General features: G+C 41.8%; 2 protein-coding genes across 3 annotated transcripts; one reads left to right on the top strand and one right to left on the bottom strand.

Annotated features, from left to right (window-relative positions):
• Positions 1 to 3,229: 3,229 nt before the first annotated feature.
• LOC124707904 (MADS-box transcription factor 58-like) lies at positions 3,230 to 11,945 on the top strand. 2 transcript variants are annotated; one of them, XM_047239595.1, is made up of 9 exons: positions 3,230 to 3,323; positions 3,816 to 4,060; positions 8,818 to 8,899; positions 10,265 to 10,326; positions 10,424 to 10,523; positions 10,613 to 10,654; positions 10,749 to 10,790; positions 10,900 to 11,062; positions 11,705 to 11,945. In XM_047239595.1, the coding sequence occupies exons 1-9, from the start codon at positions 3,276 to 3,278 to the stop codon at positions 11,713 to 11,715; spliced, it is 795 nt and encodes a 264-aa protein (XP_047095551.1). In that variant the 5' UTR covers positions 3,230 to 3,275; the 3' UTR covers positions 11,716 to 11,945. The 2 variants fall into 2 exon arrangements, with proteins under 2 accessions (XP_047095551.1, XP_047095552.1); XM_047239596.1 differs by lacking the exon at positions 3,230 to 3,323 and adding an exon at positions 3,612 to 3,713.
• Positions 11,946 to 12,147: 202 nt separating this feature from the next.
• On the bottom strand, positions 12,148 to 13,263 carry LOC124647306 (trifunctional UDP-glucose 4,6-dehydratase/UDP-4-keto-6-deoxy-D-glucose 3,5-epimerase/UDP-4-keto-L-rhamnose-reductase RHM2-like). The gene has a single exon (XM_047187270.1). The coding sequence runs from the start codon at positions 13,261 to 13,263 to the stop codon at positions 12,148 to 12,150; it is 1,116 nt and encodes a 371-aa protein (XP_047043226.1).
• Between the last annotated feature and the right edge of the window lie 12,765 nt (positions 13,264 to 26,028).

Raw genomic sequence — 26,028 nt, 5'->3', positions numbered from 1 at the left:
AAAACAAGAATAGTCCCCTTGAAGATAAAAACTTTTCTTTGTTTCCAAATATTCCAATCAGCACATGATCTTAATAAAGGAAAGCCCCATAAAACAGAAGTGATCGTCAAGAAAACCCAACAAGGCTTGGCGAAGAGGCAACAAAAAAAACGATGATTCCTGGTTTCTAATTAGCACTAGAGAAGAACAGAAAATCCGAGCCCCTGTCCATATATCAATGTTGTCTAATCATAAGGTTAGTTGTTAGTCATGGCTTCACTATGAAACAAATATGTATTCGAGGTTATGATGGAGCGAACAATATGACAGGAAAAAAAACTTTGGTCATGCAAGAGTCACCTTTTGCAAGGTTATGGTCAAAATGCTAGGCTTGAGAGTATCGAGAAATCGCTTGGTTTAGTGAACTTGGAACTCAAAGAGGATAAAGAAAGTGATTGGTTGTCCTGGTCCCGCTGGCACTTGGTGGTGCTTTCGTTACAGAACTGTATACACCATGCTTGTTATGTTTTCCGCAATTCATGACATATTGATCGATCTTGGAATGATAGTTCACATAAGGATTATTGGACAAGAACGCATTATGTGATTGGATCATTTGTGACCTTAGAGTTTGCTTTCTTTCCACACTTAATGTTTGTTATTCTTGGATATACAAATGAATTATCTACGTGTTTGCAAAGAAGCGAATATGGAAAAGAACCAAAATGCAACAACTCAGGTCTCATAGTTGGGTTCAGTTCCTTTAGAGGTCACTTTGTTTTGTGTAAGCATGGCATTGAAGTCTTTACTATGAATGATAATTATGTTTCTTGTGAAAATGAACAAGGTATGAGTGCCCAAAACCAAAAAAAAAATCTTGACCACTGTCGAAGAGAAGTATATATTGGTGTCATTGATTGAATTGTTTGAGAGCTTGATAATAAGTTTGATGACATTAATACGGAGTAACTCTCTTGTATGTCGGCCTCCAGTCTTTCAAACTCCTTTTGCTTCCTCTAATTATATGCACACAAAAATTACACGGACTAGCTGAGTTCTACGTACCCTAATGATATACCGTGCAATTATTTGCTGAAACTTGAATTGCAACTTGATAATTAAAATCATGACATGAGACGATATGATAGCTTCAAAGGGCAGGGGAATCTTTGTGACATCTCTATTAAGCTTGTTGAAAAAGGCATAAAAAGTGTATGATATGGTTTACTTCCTTCTCAAATTAGTATTTTATTCTACCAGTGTGGACACCAAGTGTTTGAAGGGTGTTCTCCGCAATGGCTTTCGTGAAAATAAAGTCAATAAGTAAGATGGGTCATAGCCTATTTTATGATTTTCTAGTCACATACACTGAGTAGGGAATTTTCGTCTAAGTGGATGGAGACGATATAATCAAGAGTTTTCATGTTCTTAAGAAAGCATTGGCCAGACAAGTCAAACAAACAATGTTGTAATTAAGTTTCTTTTATGCATATTTCAATCTATTATTAGTATAGTCTTTGAAGTATGAGTATGATAGTTTATGCAACTTTTCAACTTAATATTTCAATTACATGTTACTTTAGCTTCTATGCCAAATAACATTTCAAACTTTCCTTATTTTCTGAATTGGTAATTCAATAATATCGAAACACACGTCAAATTTGGTGTGCCATACACTTTGGTAAAATCCTAGGTCCAGTAGAGATCAAGATCTTCACTAAAGTAGATGGCCATTTCTACCGCCGTGATGGCCGAAAAAGGCGAAAGCGTGACCCTCCCCCCATCGGGCCACTATCTTGGCAGGGTACAATAAAATCACAACCCAAAGGCCAAGGGGAACTCAACCCCGAACATGTATAGGTGAAAGTGGGTGGGGTAAGAACGTGCACAACAAAGAGAGGTTCGGGTGTGCCCGAGAAGTGAACACCAACGACTTGTGCGCCTTCCACAAGAACAAATCTGATGGCTCTAACTGATGTCGCGTTCTTGAGAACCTTTGCCGGTAGGAACAAGAGGGAAACAAGGACAAGTCATAAGACATATGAAATAATGAAAATGTCGCCATCCTACTGCCGACATTACAAGTTGCTCACGTTTGGGGTGGCTCTTCAAGTTATGAATCGAGCGGAGAAGATAAGGGTATCATGCGCGACATCATGGAGACCCATCCGTTCAACTAGGATGACTGGTTGTAATTTCTAATGAAATATACAAGATTGGATGTTACAATATGAACTTGTTCCTTTTTTTACTTTAGTTGACTAAAAGTTAAAATTGAGCACATGATCTTATGAAACATTGTGTGTGTTCGTGGGCAGGGCAAAGATTTTGAAGTTCACTTCCATGCGATTTTTTTAAAACAATAATATGAATTTTTTAAAAACATTTTTTGCAAATAATACGTGATTCCAAAGTTTTCCGAATCTAGGACTCGGTTGGCCGACCAGACGCTAATCGGCGGTCTGGTGGCCATCATCTGCATTGGCTCCCACCTGCTTGAGTGGCCGATCAGCACCAAAAAGCAAACCTGGTCGATCGGCACCTTGTCTGCTGATTTGGCGTCTGGCTGACCGAGTTCTAGATTCAAAAAAATTGAATTCACGTAATAGGTGTAATTAAAAAAAAATATTATAAGTCGCCACTTCCATCGCCATAAGAGAAATAATCAATTTGGAAGCTCGTTTATAGTCAGATTACCACTTAAGTGTGGGTTTATGGTTTCTCTAAAACAGCACACCTGTATCCGATGGCTATGTTATAACAGTTTGTCTTAAAGATAGAATATTTACTTAGCTTAGTCCTGCAAAGTCACAAGTGAATTGTTTGGAAATAAGAAGTATAGTATCTAGCTTGGATGTTTCTAGCTAATTTTCTTTTAGCAAGTAACATCTCTCTGCCAACTTCGGTTGAACTAAAACTGCTAGGAACAAATCAAGAAAGTCTCAAGTTTCCCCAACAGTTTTCATCTATATATCTTACAACATACTTATGGGAAAGCTTCCCAGGTTCCAAACTAGTTAAGGCGCACGTCATGGTAAACAATTTAACACAGTTCTGACATTTCACAGAACCAACACCACAAAAAAAATGAAAGGAGATACCCAGAGGGGAAAGGAAATCGAGAAGAGTCCAGGAGGAAGAAACACCAAGGGCCACAGCTGCCACTATACCATCGCCTCCCCACCCTGCTCCTACCTTTCTCCTTTAAACACACTCCTCTCCCTCATTTCTCCTCCTCCTCATCTCTCCCCGGCCGTATATCCATCTCTTTCTCTCTAGCTCCCACAGAAACAAGCATGCAAATACTCGAGGAGCAGCTGGCTACGCCATCCGCAGGCCTAATGGTAATTGCATCTTCCTCTGAAACTATCTTCTTCTTTAAGTCTCCGTTTTCCAAAAGGTGAAGATTTGGATGCGTATCTAGCTGGCCGTAGAATAGAATCATGGCTACTGCTGGGTGGGGGAAATAGCTAGATGTGCAAGAAGAGGGTGAGATTCGGGGCTAGGGATGTTTACCCTCTAACGAAGCAATCTCATAAGAGAGATTGTAGCCTCAACTTTTCTACGCGGTTCCAACGAATGGCCCAAGAAGTGGCAGCTCGCGCGAGGGAACCGTGTATATTAAAAGACCAGCTCGAGCATGCTCTCTCTTCCACGCTTGTTCGATTTTTTTGATTAGCTTTAGATCCATCGATCTTCCAATAATAATACTCCAGTGATCGATATCTTTGTTGGTATTGATCGACATCTTCCTTGCTTGCAATTCTTGATCTGTGTTGATATATATTGCTGTCGATCGGGTGCTCACTGAATTTTTTCTTCGCTCCAACTCCAAGGTGAAGGAGTCGGTGTCGCCGGGGTCAGGCTCAGGCTCAGGCTCGGCGGAGGCTGCAGAGAAGATGGGGAGAGGGAGGATCGAGATCAAGCGCATCGAGAACACGACGAACCGGCAGGTGACCTTCTGCAAGCGCCGCAACGGGCTCCTGAAGAAGGCGTACGAGCTGTCCGTGCTCTGCGACGCCGAGGTGGCGCTCATCGTCTTCTCCAGCCGCGGCCGCCTCTACGAGTACTCCAATAACAGGTGCCGTATTTTTTTTTCTCTCCCGCAAACAAACGCGTGCATACATGCCGTATGTTCATGTGATCTTGCCCGAATTGGAGCTGGCTACCTCCAACCTTTTTGGTTCTCGTTTGGGGGTGGAAAGAAGGGGAAAGGGGGAGCTGCATCTTTCTTGCTATACTCCTTCGGTTAATTAACTGTCTTGTTCATTTCGGTGCTTCCTTCCGGAGGAGTGCCGAAGCAGAAATCGCAACAGCTTCTTCTTCTTCCTTGTGTGCGCGCGTGCGTGTGGTAGCAGCTTGCATCTCTGCGTGTGTGTGCTGATGTTTCCGTTGCTGGTTTCGTTAGCGTTTGGGTGAGGTGAGCTAGATGTGTGGGTAGATTCAGCACAGTGTATGCCTTGTGAAGCATGTGTACATGCCTCTGAGCTCTTCTTGTGTGTAATGGGTGTCTGTGTTTGCTTGGGGCTTGGTGGTCCTCTTCTTTTCTTGCTCCATTTATGTTCTTTCCCTTCTTTCTCTCTGTGGTGCGTGTGGGGGGGAGGGATGGGAAGGTGAAGCTTAGATCCCTCATATATACCTCATGGTATATTTATTCCAGCAAGGCAGCAACATATATATCTATGTTTTCACACAAGATACAAGAATCCATCTCATTTATTTTGTGGTCTCTTCTTCAATTCTTCCAACTTTTATTGGCTAGATCAATTGTGTGTCGAGGCAGATCTGCTACCACCTTTTCTCTCTTTCTTAGGGCTTGGTATAACTGTAGTAACTTGGTAACTTTATGCAAGATTCTGTGTATGCTAGAGAGAGAGAGAGAGAGAGAGAGAGAGAGAGAGAGAGAGAGGTAAAAGTAACACCATGTCATGTTGCTTCTTTTGCATCATCTCCTTGTGTTCCCGGCCAATGGTGGGTTAGGGTTAGGGTTCCATCCCATGTGCCCCCATCCCTCTGTCTCTGTCTCCTCGCGCTGTAGACGATACTGTTGGTCTGAGCGTGTGGTGGCAGCTGCACTTCTCTCCTCATTAGAGAGCCATGTGTGGCGTCCTTTCACTTAACCAACGCTCATCACGAGACCTCTGGGCCCCTGCCTTCTGGCAGCAGCTCTGTACTTTTCATGAGGCGCCAAAACACCCAAGCCAGCACCGCAGCAGTAAAGAAGAAAAGAGCGCACTGGATCGATCGTATAGATAGCTTTCTTTTTCCTCTACTTTCTTTGCTGCTTCATTAGTCTCTGATTTCTAATATACCTGAAGTGTTTGTTTATATAAAAATTACAACTCTTATTAGCATTTTTTACATTTGCAATTTTTCATGCTGTGAAATAGGAAGAGACGGCATCAAATTACATGGCAATATGGCACCTCTTTAAACTGATTTGTGGTTTTGCGCATACATTTCTGCCTTTCATGTATTACATATTTAACAATATCTAGACACTGAGAAGTGCTGGCCGCATGGTACCATCCTATATATATGCAGTATCCCTCCAGAAGTAGTACAAATGAATATTTATTTGTGCTTGTATATAGAAGGATCAGGAATATTGCTAGAAAAATGCTCATACTAATAATCATGGACTTTAATTTCTTATTACTACAAAAAATTATAGGCTCAAATAAAAATGCTAGACAAGGTAATTGTTATCTCATGTGTGTTTTTGAAGGAAAAGAAGTTAACTGTTATTAAATATAAGGTGTAATTTAAAAAATTGTCACTGGAGAATGGATATATACATTCATAAATTCGTGCTTCAATCTTGGACCATCAAACCGTAAAAATGTCATGGATTTTCCCTGGAGACATTAATTTTCTATGTTTGAGTAAAATATTTGATTCAAACTACGAAATCCGCTGTCTATTCGACGCATGCGTTTCTCTAAACTTCAGTTTAGACCTAATTGGGAACAGAGAAAGGATTTATATGGGTGCATAAATTCACACGGCAATGTGTGGTCAAGTAAAAATGGTCAGGGTTTCCTTTAAGACATTTCCTCTGTCCGAATAAAATACTTAATTCAAACTACGAAATTCGATGTGTATTCGTCGCATGCATGAGTTACTCCAGACTTTAGTTTAGACCTAATTCGGAACAAACGGCTCTACTACTTGAAGCATATCTACGTACGCTGAGTGACACGTAGTAATCCTGAATCCTCGTGACAAGTGACAACCCCTCCCTAGTGGTTTGTGTATGTACAGTGATGTGAAGGCTGCCTATGTACGGAGCCAAGCCAGTGTACGTAGGTTGCATTGGGTACAGCAGCGGAGAGAGAGAGGGATCAGGCTGGTAAAATGGTCTGCAGAACCCAGTGGGTAAAAGAGGAGACTCTGGAGTCTGGACTGGCCCTGGTTCTCCCCCAATAAACACCGGGTAATAGCTTGCACTCTCTGTTGATCTGCTCGCAGCCAATCATGGCGCGAGCAGCCAATGGCCTGCTCGACGATGCTAAGGTTCCGTCCAGCGGTGAGAGAAAATCTCCGTGAACAGTGCGCGTCCTTGTCAACAGTGGTTCTGCATTATTATACATACGCGATACAATGGCGATGTGACATTCGCTCCATCTCGTCGGTGGCAGATGGTGGTGGTGGCGGCTCCAGCAGCGTGTAGTCGTAATGATGGTCTTTGAAGCGTTCTGTTAAGTGTTGGGCCTTGGAGAGGAAATTGGGTGACACGACGGTTTCTCGGTGTTTTATTTTGTGTGGTATACTTGTGATTTCATATGGTGCTATAGAGTGATGGATGGACAGAGGGATGGAGTAAGATTTGGCCAATGGATCTTGTCTGCCTGTGTTCCATAGAAATGGTTGTGCTTCCCGCAGCACCATTTGATAATTGGCATGCTTTTTTTTCCGCCTAAGATGAAAGCATTGTTGCTCTCAGCAGATCTTGAAGAAAATGACTCCAAAATCTTCATGCCGAGTTATCGGTGCAGAGAGTCTTCTCCACTTATTGCATACATTCGGATTTACTACGGCAAAACAAATTTGTTTGAAATTTGTTCTTGACCTACAAGATTTTTATTTTGAAGAAATTTCCTTTTTCGGTGAATAGTTTTGTCATTTTGAAGGGTATCAAACTTTTCCTGCATTTTGTAGCTCGAGAGTCCTGACTGATTCCATAATGACCTGAATTGTCCCCTTTTTTGCAGTAAACAACTGAACATGCTTTTCAAATTCTCATTCTTAGAACACACTAGCTGATGCATTAATACATGGAGTAACAAAATACCTTGTCACAGTCTTTCCGGATGAGACTAGTAATTAGCTTGTGTGAAATAATTATTAATTAATGTGAAAACTGTTCATGACTTCAATGGGGACTATATGAAATTTCAAGCAATGGAGGTCCAAGATAGAATGCTTCACACCACTCTTACATACGTATGTAGAGTTGTTGACATCTGTAAGATATCCACCAGTACAAAATTTAGCCAAGTACTGAAGATGTTGGTGCAGACCACCACCTGGCTAGCTAATGTCAATGTTTCAATATTGTAAATCTAGTGATTCCTTCAATCAAAATAAATAATAAAGTAATACAACCATCGATTAAGGATGAACTGGTCCAGACAACTGCATAAACTCTTCCATTTTTTAGAACTTATGCGGTTATATTTTTATTCCTTTAGCACCACTAATCATTTTCTTACAGTAATGTTGGCACTTTTATTTTGAATTCAAAGTTCTAAACATTCCCACATTAACGCTAGCTTGCATATAACCATTGATCGCATGAAATGTTGTCAGTTAAAAAAGACCAGTCTAATAAATGAATGTATTTTATGTCTTGATATCAATCTAGGTATTTTTGACAGGTTTGATATCAAACTAGGTAATTCAGTGTCTTCTGTCTAGTACTGCCATCGTTTATTCTATCTGGATTTCATAATTTCCTCCAAATATCTGTATCCAGACTTGGGAGTTTTAAATAAGAGTCACATCAGGGCCACTGCGTTCAAAGAAAAATATTGCATGTCAAATCAGGGCATGTCTAAAACCAGATGTTGAAATCTTTCCTTAAATGTTATGTGAGCAACACTTCTCGGAAAAAAATACCATGTCAGCATGCATAGCTATATTGGAGAATTAACATGAAAGTGACTGCTGGATTCAGTAACATAGAATACAAGCACAATTGGTGTAATTCTAGAGTCAAATGCAATATAAGGATGGTTAGCTGAATACTGTACCCCCAAGTCCTGTTCATATAGAAAAGGACCTCGGTAAAGAGCGACCATACTGTTGAGCTACTAGCCCACGGAGTGTTGTGATAGCACACCCCTTTGTCCAGCATGGCATGTGATGCTTGTGTTGTGGATTTCACACTGTTCTTGTTCAACAGAACAGCGTAACTTTCTATACATTGTCAGTAAAGTAAGACACAAATGTAATTGACTAGCTTGGTCTATTTTTGGTATTTTGACCTTGTTTAGGTCAGTGAATATGTGAGAACTATATGTATATGTGGCTGTGGATGTAGCAATAATTAACTAAATTCATGGTCTTGAATCTTAACAACCAATAGTCCAAACTATCCTCATGTGTGAGAATTATATGTAAGTGTAGCAGAATTTATTTTTATCACTATCCTCCCTGATCCACCTTTATATTCTTAAATATTTGGTTTCTAAATTTTGCCTATAATATAATCCCGTTTCGTAAGAACTGGATTAATTAGTACTATCACCTACAGCTAATCAATGTGGTATTTGCTAATAGGAGGTTCAAATGCATACGTGTACAGTGTTCTAACCTCAGGGTACCCAAATGCAGTGTGAAGGCAACCATTGAGAGGTACAAGAAGACGACGAGTGACACCTCCAATGCTGGTACAGTTGCAGAGATCAATGCCCAGGTAACATCATATGTCACTCAGCAAGTCAACAGAAAGTATTTATAGACCCTGCCTCCTAGATTTCATGCTGTCCTAGTCTACGGAAACCGTAGGCAACATTCTATCTAACTGTGCTCCGGTGTCAAATATGAATCCTCTGACCAAAATCTTCAGATTGGACATCCTGGTCACAAGGAAACTTATGGTTATTACACAATGGGAACTCCAGTGAGACTAAATCCAAAGAGACCCTGTTTGGACCAGCAGATCATATATTTTTAGTTGTCCGCTGGACAATCTTATGCATGATTCTAAGAGGCAATCGCATGCATATCTTGGACATGAAATAAAAAAAACTGCATTACAAAATACTACCACCGCGCCTTGCCTACCAAAACATCTTATATGTATTATGAAACAGAGGAAGTAAGAAACAAATATAACCAATTCTTTTCCTAGTTAATGATATTGATATATATGTTCCTCCGTACACTGCTTAACTAATTCTCTGGTTTAGATTTGGTCAGACCGTCAGAGGTAGATCCTGTAGGCGTATGCACAGATGTTGCTATGTACTATGAACTATTTTCTTAGATTAAAGAGTATGTACCTGTGTGTCAAGAATATTTGTAGTCTCATAAAACTAAATATGGGACATGCTTGCAAGATGCACTTGAATACCAATATTGTTGAGGTGGACTTGTGTGTGCATATTGGAATGAGACATTGCGCAATCATTTAATATTTATTGTTTGCGTAGAAGTGCATATGATAATGTAATATCGTATGAATTTTTCAACCATCATTAATTGTCGACGTAAGTCTAGGGACAACAGTCCTACTCCTACATGGCTATAAATGTGTTCGTATTACTGGTTACTTGGGTTTCTAAGTAGTACCACACGCTGTCGTGTTATGGGACGGCTCATAATCTATGTTTCGTTCCAGGTTGTTTTGTCTAAATTTAGTTGTTTCGGTATGCAAATTGTTGTTAATTTCTAGCATCGGTAGGATCAAGAGGTGATTTATGTTGCATGGAGTCATGGAGACGTCCCAGCATGTGTGATTGTAACCACTTTGGGGTTACTTTATTATTCTGAAACAATGTGCTGAAAAAGTATTCCGCAGTTTCCTATTTTGTTTTTGCATAAAATAACTAACATAGATTGTAAAATTGTGCCTCTTTTGCGAAAGAAAGCAATGTTCAATTCGAAAAGTATGTTCTTATACCAGAAATTCTTTCTAAAAACATATGCAATAAATTAATATGGATGAATGGAAATTCATATTAAGCAAATTTCAACTGGAAACGGGAGTATTCATTAGTCATCCACCAATGCCAATATCTGAAATATTTATAAATGAACTCAAATTACAAACTCGCAGCACTACCAGCAGGAGTCTGCCAAGCTGAGACAGCAGATAACCAACTTGCAGAACTCCAACAGGTTTAGTATTCCATCAACTTAGCTCTTTGTCAATTCAACTCATGAAGGAAGATCTATTTAATTTTAAAATTGACTCGTACATACATTGATTCTTTAGGACCCTGATAGGCGATTCTATGGCCACCATGAGCCACAGAGACCTGAAGCAGCTGGAGGGAAGACTGGATAAAGGCCTAGGAAAGATCAGGGCAAGAAAGGTTCAGTTTCCTACAAGCACATCCATGCTTGATTAGGTTGAAAATAAATATTTTGTTTCTCTAACTACTGAGCTTTACATTACCTGCAGAATGAATTGCTCTGTGCTGAAATTGAGTACATGCAGAGAAGGGTAATACATCAAAACAATAGCATCATTTTCTTGCTATTTTTTCCTCTTTTTTTTGGCATCAAAATACTTAAGTTACAAGATGAGTCCTTTTCAGGAAATGGAGCTGCAGAATGACAACTTGTACTTGAGGAACAAAGTAAGTAGTATATCTTCATCACTGAAGAAAAATGCATGTGACCTCTACATAAAAGATCTACACTGTATATAACTTACTGAAACTCTAGGTCATTCACTAATCAATGCAGGTAGCTGAGAATGAAAGGGGGCAACAGCAGACATTGAACATGATGGGGGCGGCTTCCACGTCGACTGAGTACGAGCAAAATATCAGAACCTTCCTGCAGTTCAACATCATGCAGCAGCCTCAGTACTACCAGCAGCAGGAGGATCGAAAAGCTTTCAACACAGGTAAATTCTTCTTCTATGCAGTATATTTATATGTACACTAGTTCAGAAACGAATATTAGAGTCGGATCTACATATAAATACTCAGTTAAATTCATCCTTGATGTTTCGAAATGCATGTAAATAATTTAAAACATAAAAATTGTAAAAAGAGGTAAAGTTCGTAAATTGATAGATGGCATTCTATAAAATTTATGTCTGTTAGGACTAGAAACAGGATTAAAGAAACAGAGCTCCAGTTACGTAGTGCATTACCAATCTGTGTTGTTCTTTACTCTCTTGATTATTTCGAATGATTTTGCATATGTTTCTTCAATAACAAATAGATTTCAGAATTCAAATTTGTAGGTAGAAGTATTATCTACTAATTATGTCACACTTAGTGCAAATTTGATTTCCAGTGATTCTGCACTTGTTTCTTCAATAACAAATAGATTTGAGAATTCAATTTTGTAGGTAGCACTATTATCTATTAATTATGTCACATTTAGTGCAAATTTGACGAGAATTTTCTCAACTCTTCGAAACAATCACATGTTCATTAATTCATACAAAGAATAATGTTGAAGTGCTCTCTTGACAAGACAGTACATTTTAACTAAATATCTCTATTGTAATGCTTTACTCCTCTTATCTGAATTGCAGTTGAAAGGTGAACAATGGATCTGCACACAACTATCTCTACCATGTGCCTTCAAGTAAAATTGAAGCTATATAGCTGTGAAATTATATATATTACTAGAACTTCCCATGAATGAGTGTATTTCTATACACCCAAAATCTACTTTATCCCATAATTAAGGCTTGACGCCACCAATGCAATGTATCTGTATCTACTGTTAATGTGTGATGATACTACTTCATTCCGTGCAACCCAGCTGATACTTCTTCGCATAAATTTATCTATATCTACCTGTGTAAATGGATGCAAAGTCGGTGGAGTACGTATTTTCTATAAATTTCATTCATGAATCATTAGATACATAAGTGCCATTTCGCTGCAACTGAACCTGGATATAGTAGTTGATAACAATACAAGGATGCAACAAGTATTAAGCACATACCTAGTTAAATGGAGTATTGATCGACTAATTGAAATCAAAGTTTGTCATGGAGGCCGAGTCGAAGCTTTGCTGCGGCGTGAGCATCCTCGGGTGCGGCAAGAGCGCGCCGGACACATCGCCCCACCATTCGTTGCCGTGTTTGATGTACCAGTCCGCCGTCTTCTTGATCCCCACCTCCCACGGCGTGCGCTCCGACCACCCGAGCGCCTTGAGCTTCTGGTCGTCGATGAAGTATCTGTGGTCGTTGAAGGGCCGGTCGCTCACGGTCCGGATAGCCTCGGCAGGGTTGAGGCCGAACATCCCGCAGATGTGGCGCGCGACGTCGATGACACGGCGCTCCCTGGTGGTGCCGATGTTGTAGACGCTTCCAATCTGGCCCCGGTGAAGCACAACGTCGAACGCCTCGGCTACGTCCTCGCAGTAGAGGTAGCTCCGGGCGTGGGAGCCGTCGCCGTGGACGGGGAGGGGCCCGCCGCGCATGGCGAGGAGGATGAACTTGGGGACGAGCTTCTCCGGGAACTGCTGCGGGCCGTAGACGTTGTTGCCGCGCGTGGTGATGGCCGGGAGGCCGTAGGAGCGCGCGTAGGCCATGACGAGCATCTCGGCGGCGGCCTTGGTGGCGGAGTAGGGGTTGGTGGGGAGCAGCTGCGAGGCCTCGTGGTTCCCCACGGCGGCGTCGCTGTCCGTCTCGCCGTAGACCTCGTCGGTGCTGACGTGGACGAAGCGGCGCACGGCGCCCGGGCCGGCGCGGCGGCAGGCCTCGAGGAGGACGTGGGTGGCGATGACGTTGTTCTTGGTGAACTCGAGGGAGTTGCCGAAGGAGTTGTCGACGTGGGTCTGCGCGGCGAAGTGCATGACGGTGTCGACGCGCTCGCCGAGGAGGAGGTGGAGGACGAGGTCGGCGGAGGCGACGTCGCCGCGGACGAAGCGGAAGTTGGGGGAGGCGAGGGCCGGGGCGAGGTTGCTGAGGCTGGCGCAGTAGTCGAGCTTGTCGAGGGCGAGGACGCGGTACGACGGGTGGTCGCGGACGAGGCGGTTGGCGACGTGAGACGCGATGAACCCCGCCGCGCCGGTGATGAGGATGCTCTTGGGCACGTACTTCTCCGGCGCCGGCGCCGGCGCCGCCGAGGTGGAGGCCATGTGCGGCGCGGCGGAAGAATTAGTTCAGTAGATTAATCCTGGGGTTTCTCATTATAGATCCGCATTCGTAGCCCTCACCGTTCACCTCACCTGGGGGGAATTAAGAGCACAGACCATCGCGAAACGCAGAGTTCGTTAGTGCACGCACATACACTATACACTTTTTTTTCGAGAGTATCCAAAGCATAGAACATGTACAAGACAACTACAACTCTTGTGCAAATTAAAACCAAGCATAGTATGAACTCAACACCTAAGCTCATTTGAGAGTAGATGGCGAGACTTGGTTGATCCTAAAAAAAGGTAGTACTCACTGACAACCTACATTGCGTCCCTCAAGATCAACCTTAGACAACAGCGAGCACTCGAGGAGAGGACCTCCAAGCAGTGTCTCCGAACACGATGCTCCTAGTGGATGAACAACGTCGGGCGTGGCCATCGCGTTTGATCTGGCTCCGAACCTAGTTTTCGCTCGAAGAAAACTACCAACCCCAAGTTAGAGCGAGGGTGATGTGGAAACGCATCGGTGCCACCTCCAAGGAAGGGAATGACACCCTCGAGCGCCATCGCATCGGCACTGAACAAAGACGGGGATGAATTCTTCTGTGTATCGCCGCACACCTCCACCCTTCTCCACCTTTTGGACATGCAACATCGTCCATGATGGCTCGCACCGTTGCCGCAACAACACCTCGTTGTCATAGCCACAATATTGCGGTCCACCGACACCTTGGATGTAAGCGACCATGCAGTTCAACCTTCTCCAGCACGACTTGAGATCTCAGTCTCGAACTAACCCCTGCATTGCCAAGGTTCTGCCTGCCTCCATGTCCATTCGTTGTCGCAATGATCGTCGCAAGCACACCAGCTCTGGTCAGCCAGAAACCCACAACCACCATACCCTAGAGCAGCGGCAGGTTTGTGTCCCCGCCACCAAATCCGTGCGTGGCCGCACCTCCACCGCCTCGCACCACCGCCAAGACCACCACCTCGCACCACTAGCTCCTCCGCTACACGTCACCTACACCGCCGCTAAAAAAAACACCTAGGAACTCCCACCATATGATAAGGGGTGGCCCGATCTTCTCAATAAGCGAGGTGGTAGATGATGAAGTCGATGGTGATGTCGATGAATATAGTGAAAGATAACTTGATGACGCTATCAATCTCTCTCGATTGATCCCTGCAGCCAATGCAACAGCTCTTAACCCTGCAAGATATTCGAACTCCACACACTTGCGCACGTAGCTTCCGACCACGAAGCGGTTAAATTGCAATCTTCTAATCCACAATGTAACAAGAAACACACAAACTTTAGTAGCATAAAACTCCAGATTGCAACGAATTGGAGAGTGTATAATTAAGTAGAATTGTGTAGCAATCAACTAGAACTAGGGTTTATCTTAAACATGGTCTAAATATAATTTGGGGGCGTCATATGGACTTATATAGACGTTCGGGACGGCCAGGGGTCAAAATGGTTGGATACAAACCGACCCAGCACGGGTTTCGGTTGGACTGGCTCGTAGGTCGGGCGGCAGTGCCACAGGGGTACGAAGGCAGTGTCTCCGAACACGATGCTCCTAGCGGAGGAACAACGTCGGGCGTGGCCATCGCGTTGATCTGGCTCCGAACCTAGCTTTCGCCCGAAGAAAACTACCAACCCCAAGTTAGAGCGAGGGTGATGTCGAAACGCATCGGTGCCACCTCCAAGGAAGGGAATGACACCCTCGAGCGCCATCGCCATCGGCACTGAACAAAGACGGGCATGAATTCTTCTGTGTATCGCCGCACACCTCCACCCTTGTCCACCTTTTGGACATGCAACATCGTCCATGATGGCTCGCACCGTTGCCGCAACAACACCTCGTTGTCATAGCCACAATGTTGCGGTCCACCGACACCTTGGACGTAAGCGAGCATGCAGTTCAACCTTCTCCAGCACGGCTTGAGATCTCACAGTCTCAAACTAACTCCCGCATTGCCAGGGTCTTGCCTACAGTATAGCCTCCATGTCCATTCGTCTGTTGCAATGATCGTCGCAAGCACTCCAGCTCCGGTCAGCCATAAACCCACAATCACCATACCAAAGAGCAGCGACCTCCATGGCATAGATTGGATCTAGATCAGGCTTGTGTCACCGCCATCAGATCCGAGTGCGGCCGCACCTCCACCGCCTACCACCGCTACCAGGACCACCACCTTGCACCACCAACTCCTCGGCTACACGTCCGAGACCTACACCAGCGCTTGGAACATACACCTAGGGACTCCCACCATGTGTCCTCCTCCAAGTGCAAGACACATCGGTGATGCACCTTCCATGGTCATCGCTTTCGACGGCCAGGTGCAACCACCCCCACCGGCACTAGCACTGGCAGTGTGATAGCCTGCAAGAGCACATGTTCGTCAGAGCGCATTTTTGTGGAAGTATTATTTCCAGTTTTTTTATCGATCTCAACAAGGAGCTTAGGCAAGTGTTTATCTGCGGTGTTTCTGTCGCACTCAAGGTGTCACTAGTCATGAGTGAATTGACTGCAGGAATTGAGATGGAAATGAGTGAGTATAAATGGATGTGTATTGAGTATAAATAGTGTAAAAGTAAAGAATATAAAAGTAAATAGTACGGATATTGTTTAGAGTTTACTACAGATGAAAGGTTAGGCGCAAAGAGATACGGCTCATGGTGCTAGTGAATGTGACAGATGGAACAAATGATGTAAGTGATTATATTACTTATTACCCATATAATAGTCAAGACTCCTCTTGGTAGATTTGCTTGACTCCAATGATCCCTTTGCATGTTACCACAAGCCATGGTCAGCGCAACAATTAAGGTCGTGAGACCAGATCAAGGCTTTAAACTTACTGGGTCCTTGTACTCCTTAAGTTATACTAGCTCCTCTTTGATATCGGTTCGTGTCACTCTAGGATCCCGATTCACTATCAAACAAGTTTACGTCTATGAGATCTCAAGATCATGTTGTCTAGGCCTTTAAATTAGATAGCAAACATTAGTCATACATGGACAATCTTTCTCACATAGAATAATCACAACGATAATCACAAGTAGATGAAATTAAGATAGGCACATCAATCTCACCAATCACCTACATCTCCCCTGTCTATGGGGGTTTACTCGCACATGAGAGGAGAATAGTGCAATAATATAATCATAATGGAAATAGAGTTCAACTCGATATTACCGTAGCAAGCCACAATAAGAAGGAAAATCAAATCAAATTGAAACCAAAGTATGAATAGAGTCTCAAAACCTAACCTTTAAAGTACGAATCCCTCTCTCTAGTACAAGGGGAATTATGGATGAGTGGTTGATCTAGAGGTTGGAGATCTTGGAGAGAATCAATGGAATTCTTCTTCTCCTTCGGATCTCTTCTTCCTCTATTCTCGAATGGTTTGTGGCGGCTGCGTCTGTCTTCTCCATATGTCTCCTTCATGAAAAGTACTTACATTGACCTAGGGAAGGCGGTGGCACGTGGTACGGGTGGGCCATCCTGGCAAGCTACGCCCGTACTGATACTTGTTAAGGCTACTAGAGGCCTCGAATCATAAAATCTTCAATTAGAGATTTGTTTGATTTGTTCCAATCAGCTCATAAATGACCTTGAATCCTTCCAAAAGTATAAAGTACTTGAAAGTCACACTATAAAACAAGGTTTCGTTATTTTGCGATATTAGTGTTAGTTGAAAGATGAAAACCAACGAAACCAAGTGAAAACCAATGGAAAATCCTCTATAAAAAATATAAATATTTGAAGCTATCACAGTGGCCGGGAGAGCTCGAGAACATATGCTTTTTTAGTGTAGGTCTACGCCTCTAGAGCCGCTCGTGTGAGCAGCCCGAGAGGGGCGGAACAACCATGGCTTAATCAACTATACACATGTTACACTTGTCGGCTTTTATTCATGAAGGCAGAGCATCAAATCAGGATGCTCATAATCTGGTTCGAAGGGCGCTATCGCTAGAGTGTGGCCAACACATTTCTCTCTAGATCGGTAAAGGTTTCACGAATACGCCACAGAAAAACACATGATTTTCATTTAAGAAAATACCAGAAGCCCACTACATGCATGTAGGAATACAACCCTAATAACACTCACGAGGTCGATGTGAGTTACCACATATACATGTTTCCCTACCATCCTCTAAACACGAAGGAACAACGGCATGAAGGAGAAGTATCGTGTTGGTTCACCTCTAAAAATGCGCGCTCTGCTCCATTGTGTCGGTTTGGTATTGATGTCTTGAACTACCTAGTTGGTTGACACCGCAACTCCATTGAAGACGACGTCATTTCGATATGTCCAAATTTACCACATGATTAAGATTAGAATCGTCCATACCTCTCACTTATTCGACGGCCACACGATTGCGATGTCCACCACTCTTAAAGTTGTGCATCTAGCGTTGGCGAAGGAAATATGTCCTAAAGGTAATAATAAAGTTATATTATTTCTATATCCCGATTCATAATCAAGTTTATAGTTCTATGCTACAACTATATAGGTTCTGAATATTGTGATTTGGAGGAATGAACACAAACAGATATCCCTAGTCACTCCTATAAGACTGGTTAGTAAAATATTAATGGTATTGTTTTCTTGATTATGGGTATAAGTAATGTGCTAGGAGGTTGCCAATTATCGATATATATGAGAGAAACATTATCGAGGCACAATGGTGTTCGATAGACCCCGTTGATATACCGCGAAACACATCACCAATATTATTATCGGTAGTTTCTCAAAGATATGTATTACCGTTTACTAATATCTGGTTGATCATGGGAGCAGCGTAGACTTGGATACCAAATGAATGCCATGAGATCATCAAACATTATATCGTAACTAGCTAGGTAACAATAAAGATGTTCTACATACATACCGAAAAGTATACCATACCTCTACATTATGTCGAGATGGGAATTGCTACTATGAGGATGGAGAGATACACTCTGGGCCCACTTAAGTGTTATGATGTTCACCGTCATCTTTCCGGACACATGACTATGTTGTTAGTCATTAGAACATCGATAATATAGGAAGAGTAAAAGAGTACATGTCGTTAACAAGGATAAAACTGTTTCACCTCGAGTTATGTAAAGTATTACAAAGCAATATGGAATGTTCATGAACGTAGTACGAAATGTCACACAACAAAGGTCTTCGTGTTATGCAGAAATCATTGTGGTTATCAAGCGCTTGACATCAATTATTGTCGTAGAAGGTGTTCCAGACGTATCCGCATATATCATAACCCATAGAGTCAGACACTTAAAGGTTTGATGGCATCTAGAATGTGATTGCCATGATTGATATGTGTAATAAGCGATTTTAAAAGATACTCGGAGAGTCTCATTTTATTCTTTAAGGGCTCATTTGATTCATAGGATTTGTATAGGAATTTTGTAGGATTTGGATCCTATATATGGAAAAAAATTCCTACACAAGTTGTTTGATTCATAGGAATATATCCTATAGGAATTAATCATATATAAATCATGTAGTGTAAATCCTATAAGAAAAAACACGAGGTCATACCTCATGGAAAATTCCTTTGCTACAATGAAACACGCTTCATGTTCCCATAGGATTCAAGTAGCCATGACATTTCAGTCCTATACTTTTCATATTCCAATGTTTTCCCTACCATATAAATCAAAGGAGCAGAATGTAATGAGATTGTCTAAATATGTTTCAGCATATATGGAAGGCTATGGAATGATCTACAAATTTCATGGAAGATTACATAAGGTTTGAAATATTCCGGGGACGGTTGCGGACGGTTCTGAAAGGGAAAACCCCATGAGGGGCCACATGGAACTAGGCCAATGGGCCCTACCTAGGTCAGCCAACCAAGCGGGGATGTCCATGTTGGAGATATGCCTAAGAGGCAATAATAAAGTGGTTATTGTTATATCTTAGTGTTAATGATAAATATTTACATCCCATGCTATAATTGTATTAACCGGAAACATTAATACTTGTGAGTTTTGTAAACATAAAAGAGTCCCCAGTAAACCTCTTGTTAAACTAGCTTGTTGATTAATAGATGATCATAGTTTCCTGATCATGAACATTGGATGTTATTAATAACAAGATCAAGTCATTAAGAAAATTATATGATGGACACACACCCATAGTACGCATAGCATATGATCAAGTCATTAAGTTCGTTTTGCTACAAGCTTTAAGATACATAGTAACCTAATCCTTCGACCATGAGATCATGTTAATCACCTACCCCGGATGGATATTTTGATGACATCAAACACTACTTCTTAATTGAGTGGTTATAAAGGTGGCATTAAGTATTCGGAAAGTATGGGTTGAAGCGCAAGGATCAAGAGTCGGATTTGTCCATCCAAATGATGGATAGATATACTCTGGGCCCTCTTGGTGGAATGTCATCCAATTAGCTTGCAAGCATGTGACTTAGCCACAACGGATGTCATATCACGGTACAAGTAAAGAGTACTTATCGGTAACGAGGTTGAACTAGGTATAGAGATACCGATGATCGAACCTCGGATAAGTAAAGTATCGCGCGACAAAGGAAATCGGTATCGTATGTTAATGGTTCTTTTGATCACGAAGTCATCATTGAATATGTGGGAGCCATTATGGATCTCCAGGTCGCGCTGTTGGTTATTGATCGGAGAAGTGTCTCGGTCATGTCTGCATAGTTCACGAACCGTAGGGTGACACACTTAAGGGTTGATGTCGTTTAACTAGATATGGAATATGGTATGGAGCTCGAATGTTGTTTGGAGTCTCAGATGGGATCCAAGACATCACGAGGAGGTTCATAATTGTCCGGAGAATAAGATTCATATATAGGAAGTCATTTTTCGGGGTTCGGAAAAAGTTCGGTGTTTTGACCGAAGCTTCTAGAAGGTTCTAGAAAGACCGGAAGGGTTCGGAATATTATGGAAGGTTTCGGAAGTGTCTGGAACGATCCGGGATGTCTAAGGAAGTCCAGATGGTTCCATAATAGGTGTATACACGTTTTACTTAAGGAGTAAGGAGTTTCCCCTAAGGCAAATTCGAATTTGGCAAACGAGTCCTAGTTCTAGTAGGTTTCGGCTGACAGAAACCTACCAGAACTCTCCCAAACTTTGGGGGCAGGTCTTGGATGACCCAAAGGCCTTTTCCATCTATAAAAGGAGGGCAAGGGGAGCCACAAGGACTACACAAGTTTCAGGCCCCTCTCCCCAAACCCTAGCCGCCCCTTCCTCCTCCTCCTCCCTCTTGCACGGCTACGGCGAAGCCCTGCAGGATTTCTCCACCACCATCGCCACCACGCCGTTGTGCTACCGGGATTTCGAGGAGGATCTACTACTTTCGCTGCCCACTGGAACCGGGAGAAGAACGTCTTCATCAACATCGTACGTGTGACCGAGTGCGGAGGTGCTGCCCAATTGCTGCACCATCGGGATCTTCTACTCGCTCCTGAGAGCGGCAAGTGATCTACTACATCATCCACGAGATTTATCTCGTTAACGTTTAGCGATCTTCGAGGGTATGTTGATTCCATCTCGTTGCTACCATCTACTAGATTAGATCTTGGCTTGTTATTCGTTCTTGCGGTGGGATTTTTTTTGTTTTCTATGCTATGAATCCTTATAGTGGTATCAGAGCCGTGTATGTGCATAGATTGGTTGCACGAGTAGAACACAATGGTTTTGTGATAGTTGATGCCTTTATTTTCATTTGCCTATTGTGTCCTTCGCATCTTGCGGTATGGTGGGATGAAGCGGCCCGGGCTAAGCTTACATGACCGCGTTCATGATACTTGCTCCACGCTTGACATGCAAGTTGTATTATATAAGTGGCTTTGCGGTGTCTATCTCTCTCACCGTTGTTAAGATCCAATTTACAATCTGCACTTGACAACACTTGTATCAGCGTTGTCGTTCTTGTTCGTAGGTAGATTGGATCTTACTCGAAAGCCCCAAGCCACGTAAAATATGCAAACAAAATAGAGGCGTCTAACTTGTTTTTGTAGGGGCATGTGATGTGATATGGCCATGATGTGATTGAGATTATATTTGATGTATGAGATGATCCTTATTGTATTATGGCAATTGGAGGACCCTAATGGTTGTTTTAAATTCTATTAATACATGTGTGTCAATCACCATGTAATAGCTTTATTTCATTGCTATGAGTTAGTAGTTGTAATAGTTGCTATGGACGGTGGACAACCATGAAGAGGAGCCATGGACCTTGGTGCAATGCTGGTGATGATGGAGATCTGATGTCTACGCACGCTTCTATTCTTGTAGACAATGTTGGACCTCCAAATGCAGAGGTTTGTAGAACAGTAGCAAGTTTCCCTTAAGTGGATCACCCAAGGTTTATCGAACTCAGGGAGGTAGAGGTCAAAGATATCCCTCTCAAGCAACCCTGCAATTACGATACAAGAAGTCTCTTGTGTCCCCAACACACCCAATAGACTTGTCAGGTGTATAGTTGCACTATTTCGGTGAAGAGATAGTGAAATACAAGTAATATGGATGATTGTAAGTAGTAATTGCAATCTAAAATAAAAATGGCAGCGGGCAAACAGGTAGCAGAACTGGTTGTAAACGGTGTTTCAATGCTTGGAAACAAGGCCTAGGGATCATACTTTCACTAGTGGGAACTTTCAACAATGATACCATAATTGAATACATAGATATTATCACTTCACTATGCTACTCTAAACCACTCTCCGGTTTGATAACAAACACAAATTCACTGTGTAGGACTGCATAAGTGATACATCTCCAACGTATCTATAATTTCTGATGTTCCATGCTAGTTTTATGACAATACCTACATGTTTTGCTCACACTTTAGAATGATTTTATGCATTTTCCGGCACTAACATATTAACGAGATGCCAAAGCGCCAGTTCCTGTTTTCTGCTGTTTTTGGTTCCAGAAAAGCTGTTCGGGCAATATTCTCGGAATTCGACGAAACAAAAGCCAAACCTCCTATTTTACCGAGACGGACCCAGAACACCGAAGGAGAGACGGAGAGGGGCCAAGGGGGCCCCACACCACCTGGCGGCGCGGCCAAGAGGGGGGCGCGCCCAGCTATGGGGTGGGCCCCTCGGGACCCCTCCGACGCCGCCCTTTCGCCTATATATTCCTCGCGACGCGAAAACCCTAACCAACAGATCATATTCCAGGAAGACTCCAGGGGCGCTGCCGCCATCGCGAAACTCCGTTTCGGGGGACAGAATCTCTGTTCCGGCACGCCGCCGGGACGGGGAAGTGCCCCCGGAAGCCTTCTCCATCGACGCCACCGCCTCCATCATGCTCCGTGAGTAGTTCCCCCATGGACTACGGGTTCTAGCAGTAGCTAGTTGGTACTCTCTCTCCCATGTACTTCAATACAATGATCTCATGAGCTGCCTTACATGATTGAGATCCATCCGATGTAATCGGTGTTGTGTTTGTTGGGATCCGATGAATTGTTACATTATGATCGGTCTATCTATAAAGTTTGTGAAGTTATTGTTGTCTGCAATCTTGTTATGTTTAATGCTTGTCACTAGTGCACGAGTGGCATGATCTTAGATTTAAGCTCTATAATTATTGCTTAGGTTGTATCTACAAGTTGTTTGCACATGTCTATGTCCGGAACCCGAGGCCCCGCAGTGACAAGCAATCGGGATAACTGGAGGGGAAGGCTTAGATATGAGGATCACATATTTTCACCAAGTGTTAATGCTTTGCTCTGGTGCTCTATTAAAAGGAGTACCTTAATTACCAGTAGATTCCCTTGAGGCCCGGCTGCCACTGGCTGGTAGGACAAAAGATGTTATGCAAGTTTCTCATTGCGAGCACGTATGACATATATGGAAAACATGCCTACATGATTAATTGACTTGATGTTCTGTCTTAATGCTATTTCAATCCTATCAATTGCCCAACTGTAATTTGTTCACCCAACACTTGTTATTACAAAAACAAACTAGACAAAAGTAAACTAAGCAAAATAATACTAGACAGAAATAAACTAAGCACAAAATAAACTAGACAAAAGTAAACTAAGCAAAACAAAATAAAAATAGAGAGAGAGGTAGAGTGTACTCCCCAGGTGAACTTATGAGTAGAGCTATGCCTCCCCGGCAACGGCGCCGTAAAAATAGTCTTGATAACCCACAAGTATAGGGGATCGCAACAGTCTTCGGGGGAAGTAAAACCCAAATTTATTGATTCGACACAAGGGGAGACAAAGAATACTTATAAGCCTTAACAACTGTTGTTATGGAAGAACCCACAACCTATATGGAGCTTATAGAATTATATATGAATTATATAGAATCGAGAAAGGGTAAAGTCATGAGTGCCGTGTTAGAAAAATTGAATACAATTGCTAAAATCTTGCTTAAACGCCATGATATAAATTGTTACTCTGAACAGGATACTAAACATCTTAAATTCCAATGTGGCTTTAGTGAAGAAGTTTTAATTGTGAACTATCATTGGAATAACTATATTCATCTTGGGTTCGAAGAAGTAGAACAATTTGTTTTATTTATGGGAGCTTCTGAAATAGAATCCTTCATGTCTAAAAATTATGAAACCTGTGTTGCTTGTAAGGACCTTAAATATTATGTCTCTTCTATCCTTGATTTTTGCATAGAACATTACAGCAATAATCCTTATATCATTGATTATAAAGAGAGACTCATTCATGCACAAGAATGCACTCACAATTTGCAGGAACCTGTGAAAGAAGAAATTGATGAACCCGAAAGCTCATTGGATGAAAAAGAGGAGGAGAGTGATGAACAAAAGGAGGAAGAATGGATTAGCTACCCATGCCAACCTTCTAATGAGAGTAACTCTTTATCTCTTACACTATTTGATTGTCCTCCATGCTTACCAAAGGAGGATGAATGTTATGTTTATGTGGATTCTCTTGAAATATTCCCTATGAGTAAAACTTGTGAGAATAATAATGCTACTGTTATCTATGATAATCCATGTTATTTTAATAAATCTTATGATAATGCTTTGTTTGTGCCTGATATCGAAATGCATGGTACTAAAGAATTTTGCTTAGCAAATGTTTATGATAAAGCTCTAGATGATGGACCTATGTTATTTGATAATATTAATTGTACCACTAATGAAAATGGGATTGGAGAGGTGTTGAATTTATCTAGGAGTCCCATATCTTTTGAGATTGATCAATCATCTTGTTATATTATTGATAAAAGTGGTTTTGAAAGTTTTGATCCTATTACTTTTGAGCTTGATAACAATTATGTGTTTGTGGATCATGAAAAACATGCTTTATGTGATAGTTATATTGTTGATTTTATTCATGAAGCTACTGAAAATTATTATGAGAGAGGAAAATATGGTTGTAGAAATTTGCATGGTACTAAAACACCTCTCTATATGCTCGAAACTTTTGAAGTTACTCTTGTTTTATCTTCTTATGCTTGTCACTTTGTTCTTCATGAATTTATTTGTTTACAAGATTCCTATGCATAGGAAGTGGGTTAGACTTAAATGTGTTTTGAATTTGCTTCTTGATGCTCCTTTTGCTTCATTTTCTATTTCCATGTGAGCATCATTAAAATCTACTGAGCCCATCTTAATGGCTATAAAGAAAGCACTTCTTGGGAGATAACCCATGTTTTTATTTTGCTAATGTTTTGTTGTGTCTTGGAAGTTGTTACTACTGTAGCAACCTCTCCTTATCATGTTTATTACATTGTTGTGCCAAGTAAAGTCTCTAATATAAAGTTGATACTAGATTTGGATTTCTGCGCAGAAACAGATTTTTATCTATCACGAATTTGAGTAGATCTCTCTGTAGGAGACTCTAAAAATTCTGCAAAATTTCATGCGTGTTCCTCAGATATGTACGCAACTTTCATTAGTTTTGAGTTTTCTGATTTGAGCAACGGAAGTACCTCTAAAAAATTCGTGTTTACTGGCTGTTCTGTTTTGACAGATTCTGTCTCTGTTTTTTGCATTGTCTCTTGTGGACTTTAAGTAAGGCTTTCTAGACGTGGAGAGCTGTAGCTAATGTTTTATTGAGTTCTTGCAATGTGTCACTACAGGACTAAAATGTATTAAAGTTTTTTGAGTACTAACCCCTCTAATGAAGTTTATGAGAAGTTTGGAGTGGCAGAAGTTTTCATGGGTCAAGAGAGAAGGGTGATATAATGTGATCAAGAAGAGTGAAGAGCCTAAGCTTGGGGATGCCCCCATGGTTCATCCCTGCATATTTCAAGAAGACTCAAGCGTCTAAGCTTGGGGATGCCCAAGGCATCCCCTTCTTCATCAACAACTTATCAGGTCACCTCTAGTGAAACTATATTTTTATTCCGTCACATCTTATGTGCTTTACTTGGAGCGTCCGTGTGTTTTTATTTTTGTTTGTGTTTGAATAAATTCGGATCCTAGCAATCCTTGTGTGGGAGAGAGACACGCTCCGCTTTTTCATTTGAACAGTTGTGTTCTTAATTTACTTTAATATTCATGGCGAAAGCTGAAAGCCGCAGCACTTATTGTTATTTGGATGGAAACAGAAAATGCTTCATATTGTCTTGAATAATTTGATACTTGGCAATTGTTTTGAGCTCTCAAGTAGATCATGTTTAAGCTCTTGCATCATGTAGTTTAAACCTATTAGTGGAGAACTACCGTAGAGCTTGTTGAAATTTGGTTTGCATGATTGGTCTCTCTAAGGTAAAGATATTTTTTGGTAAAAGTGTTTGAGCAACAA

This window comes from Lolium rigidum, chromosome 4 (assembly GCF_022539505.1).
Source record: "Lolium rigidum isolate FL_2022 chromosome 4, APGP_CSIRO_Lrig_0.1, whole genome shotgun sequence".
In the NCBI taxonomy this organism is placed as follows: Eukaryota; Viridiplantae; Streptophyta; class Magnoliopsida; order Poales; family Poaceae; genus Lolium; species Lolium rigidum.
Note: the sequence above shows the minus strand (reverse complement) of the source record. Positions and strands in the feature narration are given on the sequence as shown.